Consider the following 17,751-nt stretch of genomic DNA (forward strand, 5'->3'; position numbering starts at 1 on the left):
GTTTAAGTCATCACCGTTTTTGAGATCTCGTGGAGTCATTGTTTTTTTTTTGTCTCTTGACAGGAAACGGACAAACGGAAATGCTCAATGAAAATAAAAAGTTAGTACTTCTTGAACATAAAACACTTGTGCTTTATTGTTTATCGATTTTTATAAAATTGTCAAAAGAAAAACAGTTAAAATTTCAAACAGCTTGATTTGTTTGAATCCTCCAGTGAGGACCGGAAGTGACGGTTGGCAAAATAAAAGCGATTAAACGCATTTTCTATCGAGTGTCTATTATCTAAATAAGTTTCGTGTATTAATCACTTGACTTTCTGAGATCTCGTGGGTAAAAAATGCTTTCTGGGATGTTTGAGATATCTCACCGGAAGTAGATTTTTTTGGTTTTATTTAACATCGGATACATGACATGTGTAAGGATTATTACTTATATTTCAATTCTATATATAACAAAGTAAATGCAAAAGAAAAATAATCTTTAAAGAGCTTCAATTGACGACCAGAAATTATGACCAAAAAAACCCCAACAAAATAGTTTAAAGACATCTACAACTATAAGTCTATAATCCTACATAGTCTGAATGCTCAAGTCCTTGTCATTTTTAAGATCTCAATGTAACAATCTTTTTGTTACGGGACAGGAAACGGACGACAGGAAATGAACTTAGAAAAATTGAATAATGGATACTCAAGATATATTTTTTTTCTTTCACTCCTGGAGATTTTAAGAAATTCTATCGAGCCATCTCTGAGAAATCGTGTGTGCAAAAAACAAGGGGGAACAAAATTCGTATCCAATTTTCGAGCCTTAGTGAGCTCTTAAGAATGGCGCCACTGTCTTAAACAAAAACAATAGGAACACATACTGAATATGGTCTACTTATCCTGAACATTTCATATTCATATCTCTGATATTCTCGAGATCAAGTGTGCACAAAATGGGTCGTAAAAGTTACAAAATCAGCAATAAATCGGTACCGGAAGTAACGACGGCAAAAATATTAAAAACAAAATCATTTCAGATCACTTCCGAAAATACATATATATGAAAAACGGTGTAAATCGGTTGAATAGTGTCCGAGAAATCGCATGCAAAATTTTTTGGAAAAAAATAATACTAATAATAAGAAACTGTACGAAAACTATAAGGTCTTCCGTTTCCAACTAAAGATCTTAATAATAATAATAAGAAGAAACTGTTCGAAAACCAGAAGGTCTTTCGTTGGAGATGGGAGACCTTAATAACCAACGGCCATGTATGTTAAAGATGCAAACTATGGTAATACAGTGTATGCAGAATATGTACAAACTTAAACATGCTAAAGGCCAATTCATTCTTGGAGATTAGGTTTTTTCTCATTCACTATAGTTGTCATCCTTGTAAACAGCTTTCTTAATTGAAAAAAGTTAATTCTTAACAGTTTTGCATATAATCGAGGATATCATGTACGTTGTATATATATATATATATATATATATATATATATATATATATATATATATATATATATATATATATATATATATATATATATATATATATATATATATTCATAGGGATGCATAAGAAAGTGTGTGTCAAGATGATCGTTGTTTACAATGCAGACAATACAATTGTTGATGCCGGTAATATATGAGCCAAAAATGTAACAAAATAAATATGGACTCATTTTCGGTTTCGATTTTAAAAAAGAAATACATGGATAAAGTAAAAATTACCATGCACTTTTATGTATGTTTTAAAAAGTTCTAATGGGAAAGTCGTTGTTAAAAGCAAAATCATTTTTTCGGTTTTGATTAGATAATAATATTTTGGAAAAAATTTGAAAAATATGATATCAATCAATTGCTTTTTAAAAGGAAAACTTGATTACAGCTAGGCCATCTGTCATTAATTAGTGCCCACTTTAAACATTTCCCTTTGCAGGCCACGTACTTCTGTGTAAAAAAGTAATTAACAAAATATTGCAATTAAGAAAAATATCATGAAGGAAGTTAAAAATGATAGAAAAGGGAATGAAACCCATTTTTGCCTGGAAAGGATATGCTTAGATTTCCATTATACAAGGATATGTTTTTAAATATATATTGCAGCCACTCAAATTATTTTAATTGTATTGGTATTTTAATTGTATTTTTGTTTCTGTTGTTGTTTATTACCTCAAAAATCAATTAAAAGACATGATTATGGGAACGTAATTTAAGACTTAGCGTATCAATTCTCTTTTTCTCCATCTCTAAAGGGTGTCCCCTTCCCCCAAAAAATGTCCCCTCCCTATTTTAAAAGCACAACTTTTTTGAAATTTAATTCCTTCTCACGCTAAGTTGACAGTGACACAGTGGTTTTTGTATTGGATCTAGATCAATTGGGGTATCACTATTGGTTATAATGAAAGGTAAACTAATCCTTTTTAAAGACACCCACCACTTTTCCACCATTTGAGTCAGGTTTAGGTTATTTATCATTCTAATTTTGTCATGCAGGAACCAATAACTGTGATTTGGGTAACACCAGCTATCTTGAAAAAAAAAACCCCTCTGGTCTGAGTGTAGACCGGCATAGATGTAATTAAAGGCCACTTTTCTTACACCAATTTACATTGATATATACTTTATAAAGATTTTTTCTCTCGCCCTATTGCACTTGCAAACGTTTTCACGTAAGATCAATTCTGACTAAATATCTATTTCCTGTGTATTAATTGCTTCCTGTCTTTAGAGATTAGCAGCGTCCATGACTGCAGGTCGACTTCAAGCCCAGGAGGCTTTCACACTTCTATAAAATAAGCCCCGCCCTCACCAAGAAAAAATGTTTGGCCTTTAGATATTTCCCAAAAAATTACCTTTTTATGTAATTAAAGTGATAAAGATAATGCATAAAACTATAAAATATAAATAGTAAACAAAAAAGTAAAAATGTGAAATGAGTTTATTAAGCATATACATATATTCCTGTTAACTTGTTTTTGCCAATAGATAATTACTCGCTATTTTTAAGTTTGTTTATTCCACAACAATTGTCACTAACAAAAAATGTATATCATATATATACACTATACGAGGGTTGACAACACAAATATTTTCCTTCTTTAAAAGAGGAATTATAGTGAAAATTGGCATTAACATCAAAGAAATTCTAACAAATAATTTAAAAAGTAAGATTATGAAAATATTTAACATAGTTTTTACGATGATACATAAACAAGTCGGTTGTTTGGGTCCCCGGTACAGGCAAAATATTGACAAAAAATCTGTTTACTGAAATGTCGGAGGACCTACAGTTAAAGATATAAAAGAAATCAAATAATATGTTCATTTTGTTATTTAATGCGAAAACTTTTCTCTGGCAAAGCCATTGTTCCACAAAAACTACACGACGGAAGAGAGCTAAGAGCTTTAATAGATTAACTAGAATTAAAACAAAGACATAAAAAATGAAGTACTCTTTACACACTGACTGGTGTCGCCAGCAGTTCTAAACTGAAGACAGAATGAATGTAACAGATGATTCACATTATTTTGACTTTCAGATAGAAACAACGCATTTTTTTTCTCTCATAAAAAACTCAGGAATGAAAAGAACATGTACATTTTAGCATCTTATGAAGATTTTGGCATCTTATAAAGAAAATAAAACATGAGAAATAAAGAGTAATGTCATGTTTTTAGTTCGTTTGTAAGGTTCTGAAAACATAGGATCGATGGTACACTTTGAAATGATATTGCAGTAAGTTTGTGGTTTTTCCGGGTCACTGCACAAAGGCAAGTTTGTCAGCTTACAAGGAGTGATCAAATGATAATATGGACTAGAAAACTATTCCATGATTAAACTGCATTCTGGATTATTAAGGTCTTCCGCTGGGAGCGGAAGACCTTTCTACTATTCTGAAAAAAATTCAGATTTCTTATTTTTTTTTCTTCTAGACGCCAACTTTGATCCTAAATATCTCGCTCGTTTGTTCACCGATTGTCTTGAAATGTTCAGGTCTGATAACATGCCGTGCAATGTTGTCGTTGTATATTGTAGTTGATGAAAATCCCCATCCGGTTTTGATTTATTCCCCTTTAAGTAAAATTTAACGACTTCTTTTGTCCAGTAGGTTTAGCTTCAACAATGACTGGCAGAGTCTCAAAGACAGGCTGGTTTGGAAGCTGATACATTGAATTTGTGCGAGACATATTTTATTAATTATTTAAATGCAAATAAAAGGAGTGGTATAGTTGTTGAAACAAAGGTTAGAAAAAAAAATGCAAAAGAATTCGCGTATTTTCCGTTTTAGTTTTCTGCCTGATAAAAATTTGTTATAAGATATATCTTAAAAGTTATTGGTCTTACTGAGACCTTTTATTCGGTATACAGAAAAGGGGCTGGTCCCTATAATTAGGAAGTTAGAGGCGTCAAAAGATTTTTGTCAATAACTTGTAAAGGAATAAAAATTTCTAATTCATTATTGAAGCACAGTTGTAAAAAAATTAATTCCGAATATTTCCGTAGTATTCAATTTAATGTTTTCGTTTTTTATAGTCAGTATTTGCAGAAACAATTGTTGTCAGTTCGGTCCATTTTTGTGGGGGTGCGCACGTTTAGGAGGTTATGAAAGGGCTTCTTGTAACGCACTAACACATGCAATTCCCAAATGTTTTTATTCTTATGTACATTTACATTTCATAAAGATGAACCTCTTTAACCTTATTTTTGTTGTTTGTTTAATAACTGTGCCCCTTTCTATATTTAGATGCATTACAAGACTCAGGTAACCGATCGATAGTAGAGTCGCTAGCTGTATTCAGGCCGTCGCCTAGACGACAGTGCATGTGCTTGTAGAGCTTGACGTACAAATGTTTAACGCCCCACTGTTTTACTGTAACGGAGACACTTTGAATTGTTTCAGTACTAGGAGATGTGTTAATAAAGTGGTTTCAATACATGGTAATTAAACTCAACTTTTCTACAATACACGGCCGTCATACAAAGCACAATGTGTATTACTGACATGACAAATGTACGCTGGCAATTTAAACGAACACGGGATTGTTTCCGATAGAACATTTCTTTTAAAGCAAAACAAAATACTGATTTACGATGAAGATAATATTATCATCGTGGAGATGATTTTAAAAGAGAACTAAATATTCGTGAATGATAATATTTGAATCCAAAGCCTTATAATTGTACTCGCTATCTTCCATGGAAAAAAGTGGCATGGAAAAAATGTTGTTCAATGTTCATCAAATACGCTGTAGCCTTAGCAATCGAAAATGATTAACTCACTGTTTATTGATAGATTGACACATGAAAAATATTCAGACCCGCAATGTGTTTTTTTTTTACAAGTTCTATAAAATAAAGACTCAATGACTGAATTCTTTACCGTTTTCCGTCTGGGTTATTTTGAATCACGTGTATATGCTATGTGTACATATAGATTATTAGCCATATAGATAAACACTTTAAGTGTCTAATTTTTAAAAGAAATCGTGTACATGCAAAGCAATTTAAAATGCAATGCTAGGGCAATCAAATTCAAACAATGTATATGGTGAGGGTCGGACTGATACTGGTTCTGCAGTTCTACAAATAGCGAATGTAAGACGAAGTATTGGGGTGTTATTTTTTAAACAAATATAAGTATTGCTGTCTTAAAAGCTTCTTACTAAACAGAGTATTTCATTGGAAGCATTATTTGTTACCTTAACTGCATATATGTAGCTCTCGGTCTGGATCCCGGAGAAATTGACTACCATCCAAGATTTTTCATACAAGGGCTAGAGACTAACATTACCGTTAAAAATACATTTTAGAATTTGCCGATTCAAGTGGTAACATGTCGTTTGATATGCGATTTATGACGTCTATTTATATTGTTTTCATTAAAATTATTTCATTATTTCAAGCTTGTGGGTGAAATGAAAACAGTTTCACATGTTATATGACATAAAGATTTAACAATATTCAAGGTTTTCCCTCATTTTCAAGCAATGATAAGAAGGACTCTCAAAATAAGAAAATAGACGCAGTAAACTGCATTCACGGTACATGGTCACATTATATAATGTGACTCAAATGTTCCTTTTTTGGACTCGTCCACTATAACTGCGAAAAATTAATGAATGAGACATTCTGGCGTGGAGTCTTGTAAATAAATTTCCATTGGTCAGGATTGTTCGTGAGGGTCGGGGTAGGTATAAAAACCAATTTAATCGTTCAAAGTTTTGAATTGTTCACAATGATATATCAGATCGAATGTTTAAGAACGATTTATAAATCCATAATACTGCCATTTGTAATCGGTTGACGTGCGCGCATGAGTGTGTATGTAGTAGGCGGGCATCCTTACACCCTGTAAATTTAAGACAAATGAAATCGTTCAGCAGATAGAGAAAACAAAACCCCCTGGCATTTTAGTTCTTCCAGTTAACTTTCCAGACTGTATATTATAATAAATTAATGATTTTGTTTGTTAATAATAATTCAACATCAATTATAAATTAACAATGAATGTACACTCTAGTACGCTAGTACACAATCTTGTTGCAATGACACCCCCCCCCCCCCCCCCCACCACCACCGGTTATGATACCTATTTCTAAATCAGGATTACACACATGCTTGTATGTGGCAGAAGACAAGCTGGAACCTAACTGTTAAATGAACTATAAGTTACCGATATCATCTCTTTGCAAATGTACTTCTCCTTAGTAAGTACTTGTAGAAACTGATACATGTAGTTGTGAAAACCATAGAGGAATGCATGCATGATCTGCGCATAATAACTGCTTGATACAATATTTCTTTTTTCCAACATGCTTTAAGTCTATGATAATAAGAAAATAAATGCTTGACTCCATATAGGAAAATATGCTTGACTTAATATCGGAAAATTCACGCACGTAGAATTGGGGGGGGGGGGGGGGCAGGGGGGCCTGCTCCCCCCTCCCAAATTTTTCTCACAGCAACTAGTTTTTTTTTCAAATTTACGTATAAAAAATTGAATTATCATTGAGGGTAAGTAAAAAATAATGGTATGAAAATCATGAAATTAGGAGTGAAATTGAAGTTTTAGATATTCTACGCTTCCCCCCCTCCCCTCCCCCCCCCCCCTTCCCGGATTAGATTGTGAAGATTTGGGAAAATTCAAAATTCCTTCGTTTTTTTTTGCTTGTCAAGATTTGTTGGATGAGTTGCATGCCCCCCCCCCCCCCCCCCACACTTTCAAAAACGATGCTACGTGCCTGGAAATTACTCATTTTCTTTATTCCCCTTTTTAATAAACAAAACAAATCAACAAACAAAACTGATCTAGATGAATATAAATACATGTATCAAAAATAAACCTAAAAAACAAGCTACACATTCATCCTTCACCCACAATATAGCCTTTTCGATATCTGTCATCATTGTATACCCGTGTAACAATCTATTAAGTAGGTGCTTGCACGACAAAGAACCCCTTGCTGATCTACGTTTTCATTAACGCATATAAAGAAAAAATATATTTTAATTTATTCTTGAATTTCATTTGAAGTAAAAAAGGATAAGAAATTAGTTCTCAGTTTCTCTTTATGCATGTTTGTTAGCGGTTAATTTAAGTTCATTTTGTATATCCTTTTGTAATTTAAATTTAAAAGAAACTGCGATGTAAATCTTTTTTCCATGCAATAATTCGGAAAACGCAATTACGAGTTGTTTCTTAAATTTTTTTTTTTTAGACTTTAAAATTGTAAAATGCTAACATTGAAAATTGTGCCCGATTTCTTTCTTTTTTTAAGGTAAAACTTTATTGATTAAAAAAATGATTCTTTCAGACAAAACAAATTGACATAATCAAAAAGAGTTTTAACTGCTTTGAAAGGTAATATTGGCATTCCGATAATTTTGAAAATGAATAATTAAATTAAAATGATTAAAATTACAGTAAAATTACCGGCATCGGTCTTTTCCATGCCCGGATCTAGAAGGGAAGGGGAAGGGTTCAAGCCCCCCCCCCCCCCGCAAAATTTCTTTCAATTACGTGTACATTATAAACTTACCAAAAATATGCTTCTGACATCCCTTGGCAAACTCAAATAACCGTCAGACGCTCACCCCCACTCCGGAAAAATTTTCTGATCCGCGCATGCTCCCCCTCCTCGAAAAAGAAAATTATTCTTCAAAACTGTGAAATTTCCAGGATCTCCGCATATCTACTAAAATATTCATTGGCGCTTGCGTTCGATAAAAATGCGTGTAAAATGTTTGCAAATGGTCTTTTTACCTTCATACCGGGCATAACTACAGTCCCACTCTGTGAATGAAATGCGGTGAATCAAACTATAGACAACGTGTTAAGATCTATATTTGCTTATAAAAATGTAGTATAATCTTGGGATCTTTTACTCAATGTTTACACATCTAATATTGTACCATTGTCAGCTATCAATTTTTTGTATTACGTCACAAGTATGACGCAACTACGACGGAAGACCTAATCGTTGCTTGCAACTAGCTTGTCTCTAGTTTCTGATGATATTTCAAGCGGTTTGTTGTCTCGTTTTGTAACGGAATATGAGTATATGTCTCTTTAATTTCCGGAGAGCACTCGTATATATGAAACACAATTATAAACCATGGAATACTTTGAAAATGACATAGGTGAATGAAGAAGAAAATGTTCAACGACCAGTCAACTGGGGATACATAATGAACAATTACAAAACGTATGGAAATTACACCTTTGAGTCTCCACCATATCGATGTGAGTATGTATGTATGTGTGTGTCTTAAAAAGTATTTTTAAATTGATACAACGCATGATTTAATTTATAATACACAAATTAAAAATGTCAAGCGTTTAATAACATTATGTTTACGCAAAATATTATTAAAGTTTTTTCGTATTGTTGGTTGTGTGTAGGTTCAATTTGACTGTGTAAATGTACGTATAATGAAAATAAATACAGTTTGACGTACCCAAGCATAAAAAACAACAGGCAATCGTGCCTGACATAGGTATTTTAATATTTTTTTTAATTCTTAATGATTTCATAAGTTTTCTTGGCTAGAAAGTACATTTAAATTTAGAAACTTCAAAACCTGATGCAAAAAGCATTAGCTAAAGTGTACTGTAACATCATTTGACTAATCTTATTAATCATTCATTATGATGACATGCTTTGACATAATTCGATCATCTTTGCATTATGAATTTGATTAAAAATACAAAATAGGTTTTGATATGTTACCCCCATTATGTCTGTAATAATGTTCTTTAATTAATGTATCTATTGGTACACATGTAGTTACCTCTGGACTAGATATGGGTATCATTTTATTGTTGGTCATCATTTTGACATCAGCTTTTGCGTCATGTATTTGTTCTGCCTTCTGCTTCTGTTGTTACAAAAGGTAAGACATTTTTCTTTGAGATAAAATATTGCAAAATGACATCAAATAAATCAAGTCTTTTACAAGTGTTCAAATATCTGTGTATGATGAACGTAAACAGAGGTTTCCCATATTAATTCAATAATGTTATATATATATATATATATATATATATATATATATATATATATATATATATATATATATATATATATATATATATATTCTCCGTGGTTTTTTTTCTAACTATTGCTGTTTTATCAAGGGGCTTTATCCAGGCTCAAAAATCAATTCAAAAGAATGATCAGCAAGAAGAGGAAGCTCAGTACCAAGGTCAACATCCTAGTAATGAGATTTCTGATGAAGACCACGCTTACGAAAAACCTCTCCCACCGACCAATGAAACTTCACAAAACCATGAATTAGAATTATCAGCGTACGAGGAGGTCAAGGAAAACCAAATTGAAGAATGTCAGTTTCAGAAAACTGATGAAGGTGTGTATTTAACACCAGTTATTCAACAACACCCTCTTTCCTCTGTTGGAGCTGGGAATTAAGAGTCTGCGTATACACAGGCCACGTGTCCACTATACACATGGAAAACAACAAACAGTTTTTCGCATCAGTTTATATTCTGTTGCATTTTTGTTGCTTGAAGTTTCGACAAAAAAAGAAATCAAGAAAGGATTAGTTGACTGTTTATTCACATATATATTAGAAAACAAAATGTATACACAACTAGATACGATCTCGTTACGAGTAACGAGTAGGTCTTCCGTTCAATTTTTAAACGATACGATTAAAATATCAATGAAATTTCAGAATTCCACCTAAAACACTCCCTTTCAGATAATGAAAACGATTGTCAATATCCTTTATAATGCGTAACAAAGTGTTTTGCTTTTTCGCATTTTGCATATTAAAGATTTAAGAGTTTAGTCCCCTAAAATCCCAAATTACGTCATCAATGGGTGTGGCAATGAGTTTTACAAACTGATATTGTTATGATCAAAAACTTTGTTTCTGTAATGCATTACAAAATCTTGATTGTTTTTAAGGTATGTGAAAAAGACTTTACGAGTGGCTTAGCCCCTAATGTAAGGGGTCAGCCCCTTTTTCCTGAGTTCATTCAAAAGGTCTCACAAATACTAACAATATTTGTTCTTACAAGTATCTAAAATTGTTGATCAATTTTTTTTGATACAGATGATTGAATATTTTAGGGGCCAGTCCTATAGATCCTTAATGGGGACAGACATTGGTATTTTGATTGATGGAATCGATGAGAATCATCAATGCAAGCATTTTCCCTTCCACTATGCTTAACAAAATATGTCTTCTTTAGATATATTGCATCAACGGTTAAGTACTTTGGCCCCTAAAAATCCCTAATTACGTAATAAACGGGCGTGGCAATGATTTTTCCTGATAGATATTGTTACCATCAACAACTTTGCTTCTATAATGCATTACAAAATCTGTATCGTTTTTAAGTTATTTGTAATAGAGTTTACGAGTGTCTTGGCCCCTAAGTTAAGGGGCCAGCCCCTTTTTCCTAAATTCAATCGAAAGGTCTCACAAATTCTAACATTTTTTTGTTCTGACATCTATTTAAAATTGTTGTTCATTTTTGAGATACAAATGTTTGAATATTTTAGGGGCCAGCCCTCTAGATCCTTAATGGGGACATACTTTGGTATTTTGATTGATGGAATCGATTTAAATCATAAATTCAAACATTTTCTCTTCTATGATGTCTAACAAAATATTTCTACTTCTCCAGTTATATTGTGTCAAAGTTTAAGTACTTTGGCCCCTAAAAATCCCTAATTACGTAATAAATGGGCGTGGCAATAATTTTTTCTAATAGATATTGGTACGATCAACAACTTTGCTTCTATATTGCATTACAAAATCTTTAGCGTTTTTAAGTTATTTGTAATAGAGTTTAAGAGTGCCTTGGCCCCTTAATAAAGGGGCCAGCCCCTTTTTATTGATTTTGTTGGAAAGAACTTTTGATTCTCTACCACTTTTGTTATATATGTCTAAACAAAATATCAACTGATAAAAAGATATAAATCAAAACGTGTGAAAATTTTGAATGAAAATTCGTGCCCAATTTTCGTGCCCAGGCGAGCTCCAATAAATGGCGCAACAGGCATTAAACAACTACATGCTGCACAACTTCAAACTATAGTCTACCTATCCTGAAAATTTCATATTCATATCTCTTATGGTTTCCGAGTTTATAGCTGCACAAAATGGGTCGTCAAAAATTACAAAATGGCCGACAATTCGGTACCGGAAGTGACTACGAAAAAATTAAGAAAAATGTATGAAGTTTAGATCACGCAAAACCATCTGTGAAAAAATGGTTGAGATCGGTCGAATAGATTTCGAGAAATCTCGTGCACAAAATTTGGAAAAAAAAAATAATAATAATAATAAGAAACAGTACGAAAACAATAAGGTCTTCCGCTGGAAACGGAAGACCTTAAATATACAATGCAGATTTTAAGGAACGCTGGAATAAGTTTTTTGAAAAGTCTTAAAACAGTTTTATTGTTGTTATGTAGTATATTGTACATAATTTTTGAGTATATTTATGTATATTATTCTTGAATATATTTAAGTAGCTGATAAAAGTTTCATTTTAATAAAAAAATCAAAAGGTGTATAATGTAAAACGTTTGATGTCATTAAATACATTGAGCGCTGTCTAAAGAGATGCAGTAAATTATCATCGGAAGTGCTAAACATATATTGGCATCTTAATTTTCGTGCAAATTGGTCAAAATCTTTAAGTACAATGTTTTTTGCATTGTACGACCTAAGACTAAATTTTATAAATGGTACAAATTTTAGTCATTTACTTAGAAGATATTGTTCAGCACATGTCAAACAATGTTTTGACAAGTTTAAAACTTGCATATCAGTTTTCATTAAATTCTTTAGCTGCAAGTTAGGAGCAGAAATAGATCGTACTATAACAAAGCAGTTTTTGGCTGCAAGTTACGAGCAGAGATAGATCGTACTCGTAAAAGAGTCTTTTTGGATTTCTGTTCTCTTTAAACGTCGACACATTTTGATTGTTACGTGGATAAAACTTAACTGAAAGAAGGAAGTTAACACCAATGCCAACTTGTATGTAGCGTAAGTGCAAGTTATGGCACGCCTACAATGATTTAAATCAAAAGATGATTGGTTGAGCAAATACACAGTTTCAATCATGTTAGAAAGCAGTATAGAATGCTAGTATCATAAGATTAAAACGTAAAAATATGTTCAACCAAGAGTCAATCAAAACAAATGTATATTCTTATATACTTCAAGTTCCTTAAGTGATAATTTGTTGAATCTTTGTAGCATTTTTTTCTTTTAATGGACTCTCGTTATCATATTGACTTTATATCTCTGTCCAGACCAACTTCTTTTTGAGAATTTTTGGTTTTAGTGGGAATCACACCTTGTGACTCACAAGTGAAAGGTCTTTGATTACAGAGATTTCCTGTGTAATTTTTTGGGTAGCACGAAGTAATCATTTTTCTCACAAATGGGAAAGTGAGAAATAATTTTAACCAAATGAACTTTGTGAGCAAAAGCAAGTCCCAATAAATTCAGAAATGCCCATCGCGTTTAAAGAAAACGATACACGGGCGGATGTCGGTTGGGCCATTGTCCAGAATTACAAGTGCAAACCCCCCCCCCCCCCCAAAAAAAAAAAAAAACGACGACATCCTAACATCCAGACAAATCTTAAACTTTGCAGCACCGTTAAGGCTTACTTTGAAAATATCAGCGGATTTAAACGTTCATAAAACGATGCATCTGTTATTACAACATATTTATTTAAAGTTATTTTTATCATGATGTAAATGTAATACAAAATGAAACAGTATAGTAAATGCTACTTTGTATGACACTTAGTGTGGTCCCCTGAATTGATAGTCATGTGACATATGTTGATATTTCTCCCGAATCGAGGTCATTAACAAATTTCAATGTTACAAAGGCATACCCTTATTTAAATTAAACATTTTAATGATAACTAAATTCTAGTTTTATGGTAGATTCTGAAAAGTGCATCTGCTTTGTAAAGATTTCTTCTTTTACTGGAATAAATATTAAAGAATTGAGCTCCGGTTATAATTTATACGACCTTCGACTTATATTTTACGTTTTTATCAATTCATTCTCTTGATTCCATCGAAGCAGCAGCACTTTGAAATTAATCAATAGCAATATTAATTAACATTCTCTCAATTTATATTCAAAAGATCGTAATGATCTGTTAAGTGTATGCTCTTGTAAAAAAGCAGATTAAGATAGGCTTCCCGATGTCAAACACATCGAACTTGTACAGTAAACATTCTAGAAAAAGAAATAGTACACGCTCTAAAAAATAATCATATGCTAAATCAAAACAAGCATAATAGTGAGGATTTAATGGTGTTTTACGGTTATCTTCTGTTCATTTATAAAATGCATTTTTCCATGTTAAAAAATTGGTTGATCCGCCTCTCTCTACACAATATATGCGTCAAAATTGATAGTATGACGTCACATCCACAAGTGCACCCCGATTAGTCAGTTGTTTATATTTATCATTGTTGGACTTATTTGACTACAAAGTTGCACGCATAGGTAATTTTGAATTTAGTTTAATGTTTTCGTACCCATATCAATCGGTAATTACTTTGTTTATTAGCTCTTTTGACGACTTGTTGTTTTGTGTGATGTCATAGTTAGTTAACATTTCCCGTAATTTCTTGTCGGCGCGACCATAAAGTAAACGTTAACAGTGCTGCCCTAATAGAATCCGACACTCTTAATGAAGCATTTTGTCAATTGCTTATATGTCATAGCTATTTAAGAGAGTTTCGGTGATATTAATAACACATGTCATTTCAAAATTGTAATAAGGTCCGCCTCGTCAGGAAATCACGTAATCATAAATAAATAATTTTTTTTGAACTTCATTTTGTTTTAATTTGGATCTAATGATTAGATCACCTATATTTTTGTGTTTATTGTATGCATCCAATGTTTTGAATACAAGTATCCAAAGTCTTCATATGCATCATAATATGGTATATAAATTATATATGTGATCATGTCTTGCATTGCAATTTTGCAAACCTGATACCAACAATTTATTTGTTTTACACTACTGGCTCTAAAAACCCCTGTCCGTATGAAAATCCCCTGTCTTCCCCTGTCACCCCCGTGTTTTCACTGTCATCCCCTGTACACCCCTGTGTGCCACTGTACATAGCCCCTGTATACCCTGTCATCCCCTGTACGCCCCTGTACACATCCCCCTGTGTGCCACTGTAAGCCCCTGTCACCCCCTGTACGCCCCTGTCATCCCCTGTAATCCACTGTATACCCCTGTGCATGCCCCTGACATCCCCTGTACGGCTTTTGACTTGTTTTTTTTAAATATCATTTTCTTAATTCAGCTATTGAAATCACATGTGTTATATTTTGAGCTATATTTGCACTCAACAGCGCCGAATCACAAGACACACTGTTATCGTAATTTTAGAAATCACATGTTTTAGTTGATAATTTATTGATACTTTAATAATCATGCTAACAAAAAAAGATTTGAGATTCACCGGGTGGTAAACCTCAGGTGAAGGCGGGAATTATTTTTTATATTAGGTGTTCAAGCCTCAGTGCATGTTGTCCTTTGGAGCTCGGGAACATCGCTACTCCCTAATGTTTGAAACAAAAAACATAAGAATACAACCTAAAGTGAATTATTCATTTTTTTGAATTGTCTACAGATATATGTACACTTTACTTATGAATATCTTAAGCCTATGAATCATATGATTCTTGGTAATACACAACACACTAGAGACTAAGATCAAGCGCGGCACATGGTTTTAAATTTTGTATATATCTAAACATATAGGAGCGAACTAAAACCAATAAATCAGTCAGAATATAGAATTTATAATCAGCTATGTAACGATAGAGTACACCTTTCTTCTTTTTTCTAACCAAGTTCTTGGTTATACCTTTATTAATTTCCCGTGCATAGCAAAATAAAGCTTCAATAGCTTATATAAATTTGCCTAAGAAATTATTTTATTATGTTTGTTCAATACGTTTCTGACCGGCTAACTGGAGAGAGAGAGAGAGAGAGAGAGAGAGAGAGAGAGAGAGAGAGAGAGAGAGAGAGAGAGAGAGAGAGAGAGAGAGAGAGAGTTTACATTGATTTTGAATAAAATTTATTAATTATATGGTTTACCCTGGAATTAATTTCCTAGTAAAAATGCATTCCTAATTTTTATTACCTATTCTCTATCATTCCGCAGCCCTGGTCAGAACATACACAACATACATGTAAATGTAGAACTAGTGTGTTCTTTACATGTAGCCTAAGGAGTTTATACAGAGAGAGAGAGAGAGAGAGAGAGAGAGAGAGAGAGAGAGAGAGAGATATTGCATTGATTTTTAATGAAAAGTTACTAATAGTTTAATCGGGAATTAATTTCCTAATATGTAAACATGCAATCCTAATTAATTTTCATAACCAATTTTCTATAATTATTTAGATTAACTTAGAGCTGTCATATTGATTTTTAATACATCAATGTTTTATACTAGACCAGATCAATTGATCAAAATACTTGAAGACACATGATTAACAACTAGCTGATTGAAGCTACAGTTTTCAAAGGAGAAGATGTTGACATTATTTCACTCGGTCAGTGATTATATAATAGCTACTGTACACAGCCCTTCTTGACAATTTGCAGTTCACGGTAGCAAGAGATGATAGACACACGTGTACACGTATATATACACACAGTTCCTCAGATCTGAATGGTCGGTAAGTAATTATATAATAGCTATATACTGTATACAGCCCTTCTTGACAATTTGCAGTGCACGGTAGCGAGATTAATAACAATGAGGTGACAGACACACGTGTACTTGTATATACACACACGTTCTCAGGTCTGGATGCTCGATAATGCTACACAATAATGTAATATGTTGTTCAAACACACCTTATGACCTTTTTTCCCAGTCTGTCAAGTACAGAAACAAGAAATTGAAAATTTCAATTTTTCAGTTCTGAGAATTTCAAATATGAAAAGATTGAAGAGCTTTAAATTCAGAACATTATTTGGCACAGTGATATGAATTAAAACTGTATATTGCTCTTTTATATTTTTCATTTTTTAAATGAAATAAAATTTAGATAAATGCCTGATATTTTTCTGATCCGAAACCCGGACCATTGTTTAAGATAATACATGTGTGTATAATTAAATGGTACCCCGTTACCGGCATTTGCATACAGTCACGCATTAAATCATCCATTAACGGTATCATTGCTCTACAGTGTATATGCATGAGGACAATTCTATAGGATAATGCATATAGATAACTCAACTGGAAAATGCACACTAGCTGATAGAAGTTAAAAGTGTCCATGGACCGGTCTAATCCCCCTTTCCGAAAAAAATCAACTCTCTCTCTCTCTCTCTCTCTCTCTCTCTCTCATGATTTATAAAAAAAAACTGACAGCAATTATCAGCGATTTACATGAACTTCATAAAGGCTGTTTAATTCTATGCATCATTACACTGGTCAAAACATTCAAAATATATTTCATCATTTCGATCGGTGTGTGGTTATCTGCACGTGCTGATCATGTTGTGTTATTATACAGGGCACAGAACATTGCAGATTTCACGCACTCTTCCTCTTATTTTTCTTTCTTTCTTTTTTTTTTATACAAATTACAGAACACGGTCATTTGTATAAACTTAATGCATGTAATAAAATAAGCGGTTTATAGGTATACAAGTATATCTTGATTTGTGTCAATGTTGAGACAAAATTATTTACGTTTGTAATAATATAGCCCTCTATGAAATGCAAAGAAAAACAAGCACCGTCTAAAACATGAATGCTTAATATAAATTTTTTAAAATCTGAATTAATTAAAAGCTATTTATTTACTTAGCGAGCAATAAAAGACAGTACAGGGGATGTCAGGGGCATGCACAGGGGTATACAGTGGCTTACAGGGGATGACAGGGGCGTACAGGGGGTGACAGGGGCTTACAGTGGCACACAGGGGTTGTGTACAGTGGCACACAGGGGATGACAGGGTATACAGGGGCTCTGTACAGTGGCACACAGGGGATGTACAGGGGATGACAGTGAAAACACAGGGGGTGACAGGGGAAGACAGGGGATTTTCATACGGACAGGGGTTTTTAGAGCCAGTAGTGTTATACTTCATAAAAAAATATTTTTATATAACAAAAAATTTGTAATAAGATATTTTGTATAAATTTTTTATTAATTTCATATCTTATTTTAAATAAAAGAAATAAATGCGTACATACTCA

General features: G+C 32.9%; 1 protein-coding gene across 1 annotated transcript; it reads left to right on the forward strand.

Annotated features, from left to right (window-relative positions):
* The first annotated feature begins 9,299 nt into the window (after nt 1-9,299).
* Nucleotides 9,300-10,102, forward strand: LOC128160872 (uncharacterized). The gene is made up of 2 exons (XM_052824179.1): nt 9,300-9,388; nt 9,633-10,102. The coding sequence occupies exons 1-2, from the start codon at nt 9,300-9,302 to the stop codon at nt 9,922-9,924; spliced, it is 381 nt and encodes a 126-aa protein (XP_052680139.1). The 3' UTR covers nt 9,925-10,102.
* Nucleotides 10,103-17,751: the final 7,649 nt, after the last annotated feature.

The sequence above is a fragment of the Crassostrea angulata genome, chromosome 8 (assembly GCF_025612915.1).
Source record: "Crassostrea angulata isolate pt1a10 chromosome 8, ASM2561291v2, whole genome shotgun sequence".
In the NCBI taxonomy this organism is placed as follows: domain Eukaryota; kingdom Metazoa; phylum Mollusca; class Bivalvia; order Ostreida; family Ostreidae; genus Magallana; species Magallana angulata.

Bases quoted from the DNA above. Each gene is read 5' to 3' on its own strand.
- LOC128160872 (XM_052824179.1), top strand. From the start codon at position 9,300: ATGGGTATCATTTTATTGTTGGTCATCATTTTGACATCAGCTTTTGCG. The intron at 9,389-9,632 runs GTAAGACATTTT...TGTTTTATCAAG, and splicing joins TGCTTCTGTTGTTACAAAAG to GGGCTTTATCCAGGCTCAAA.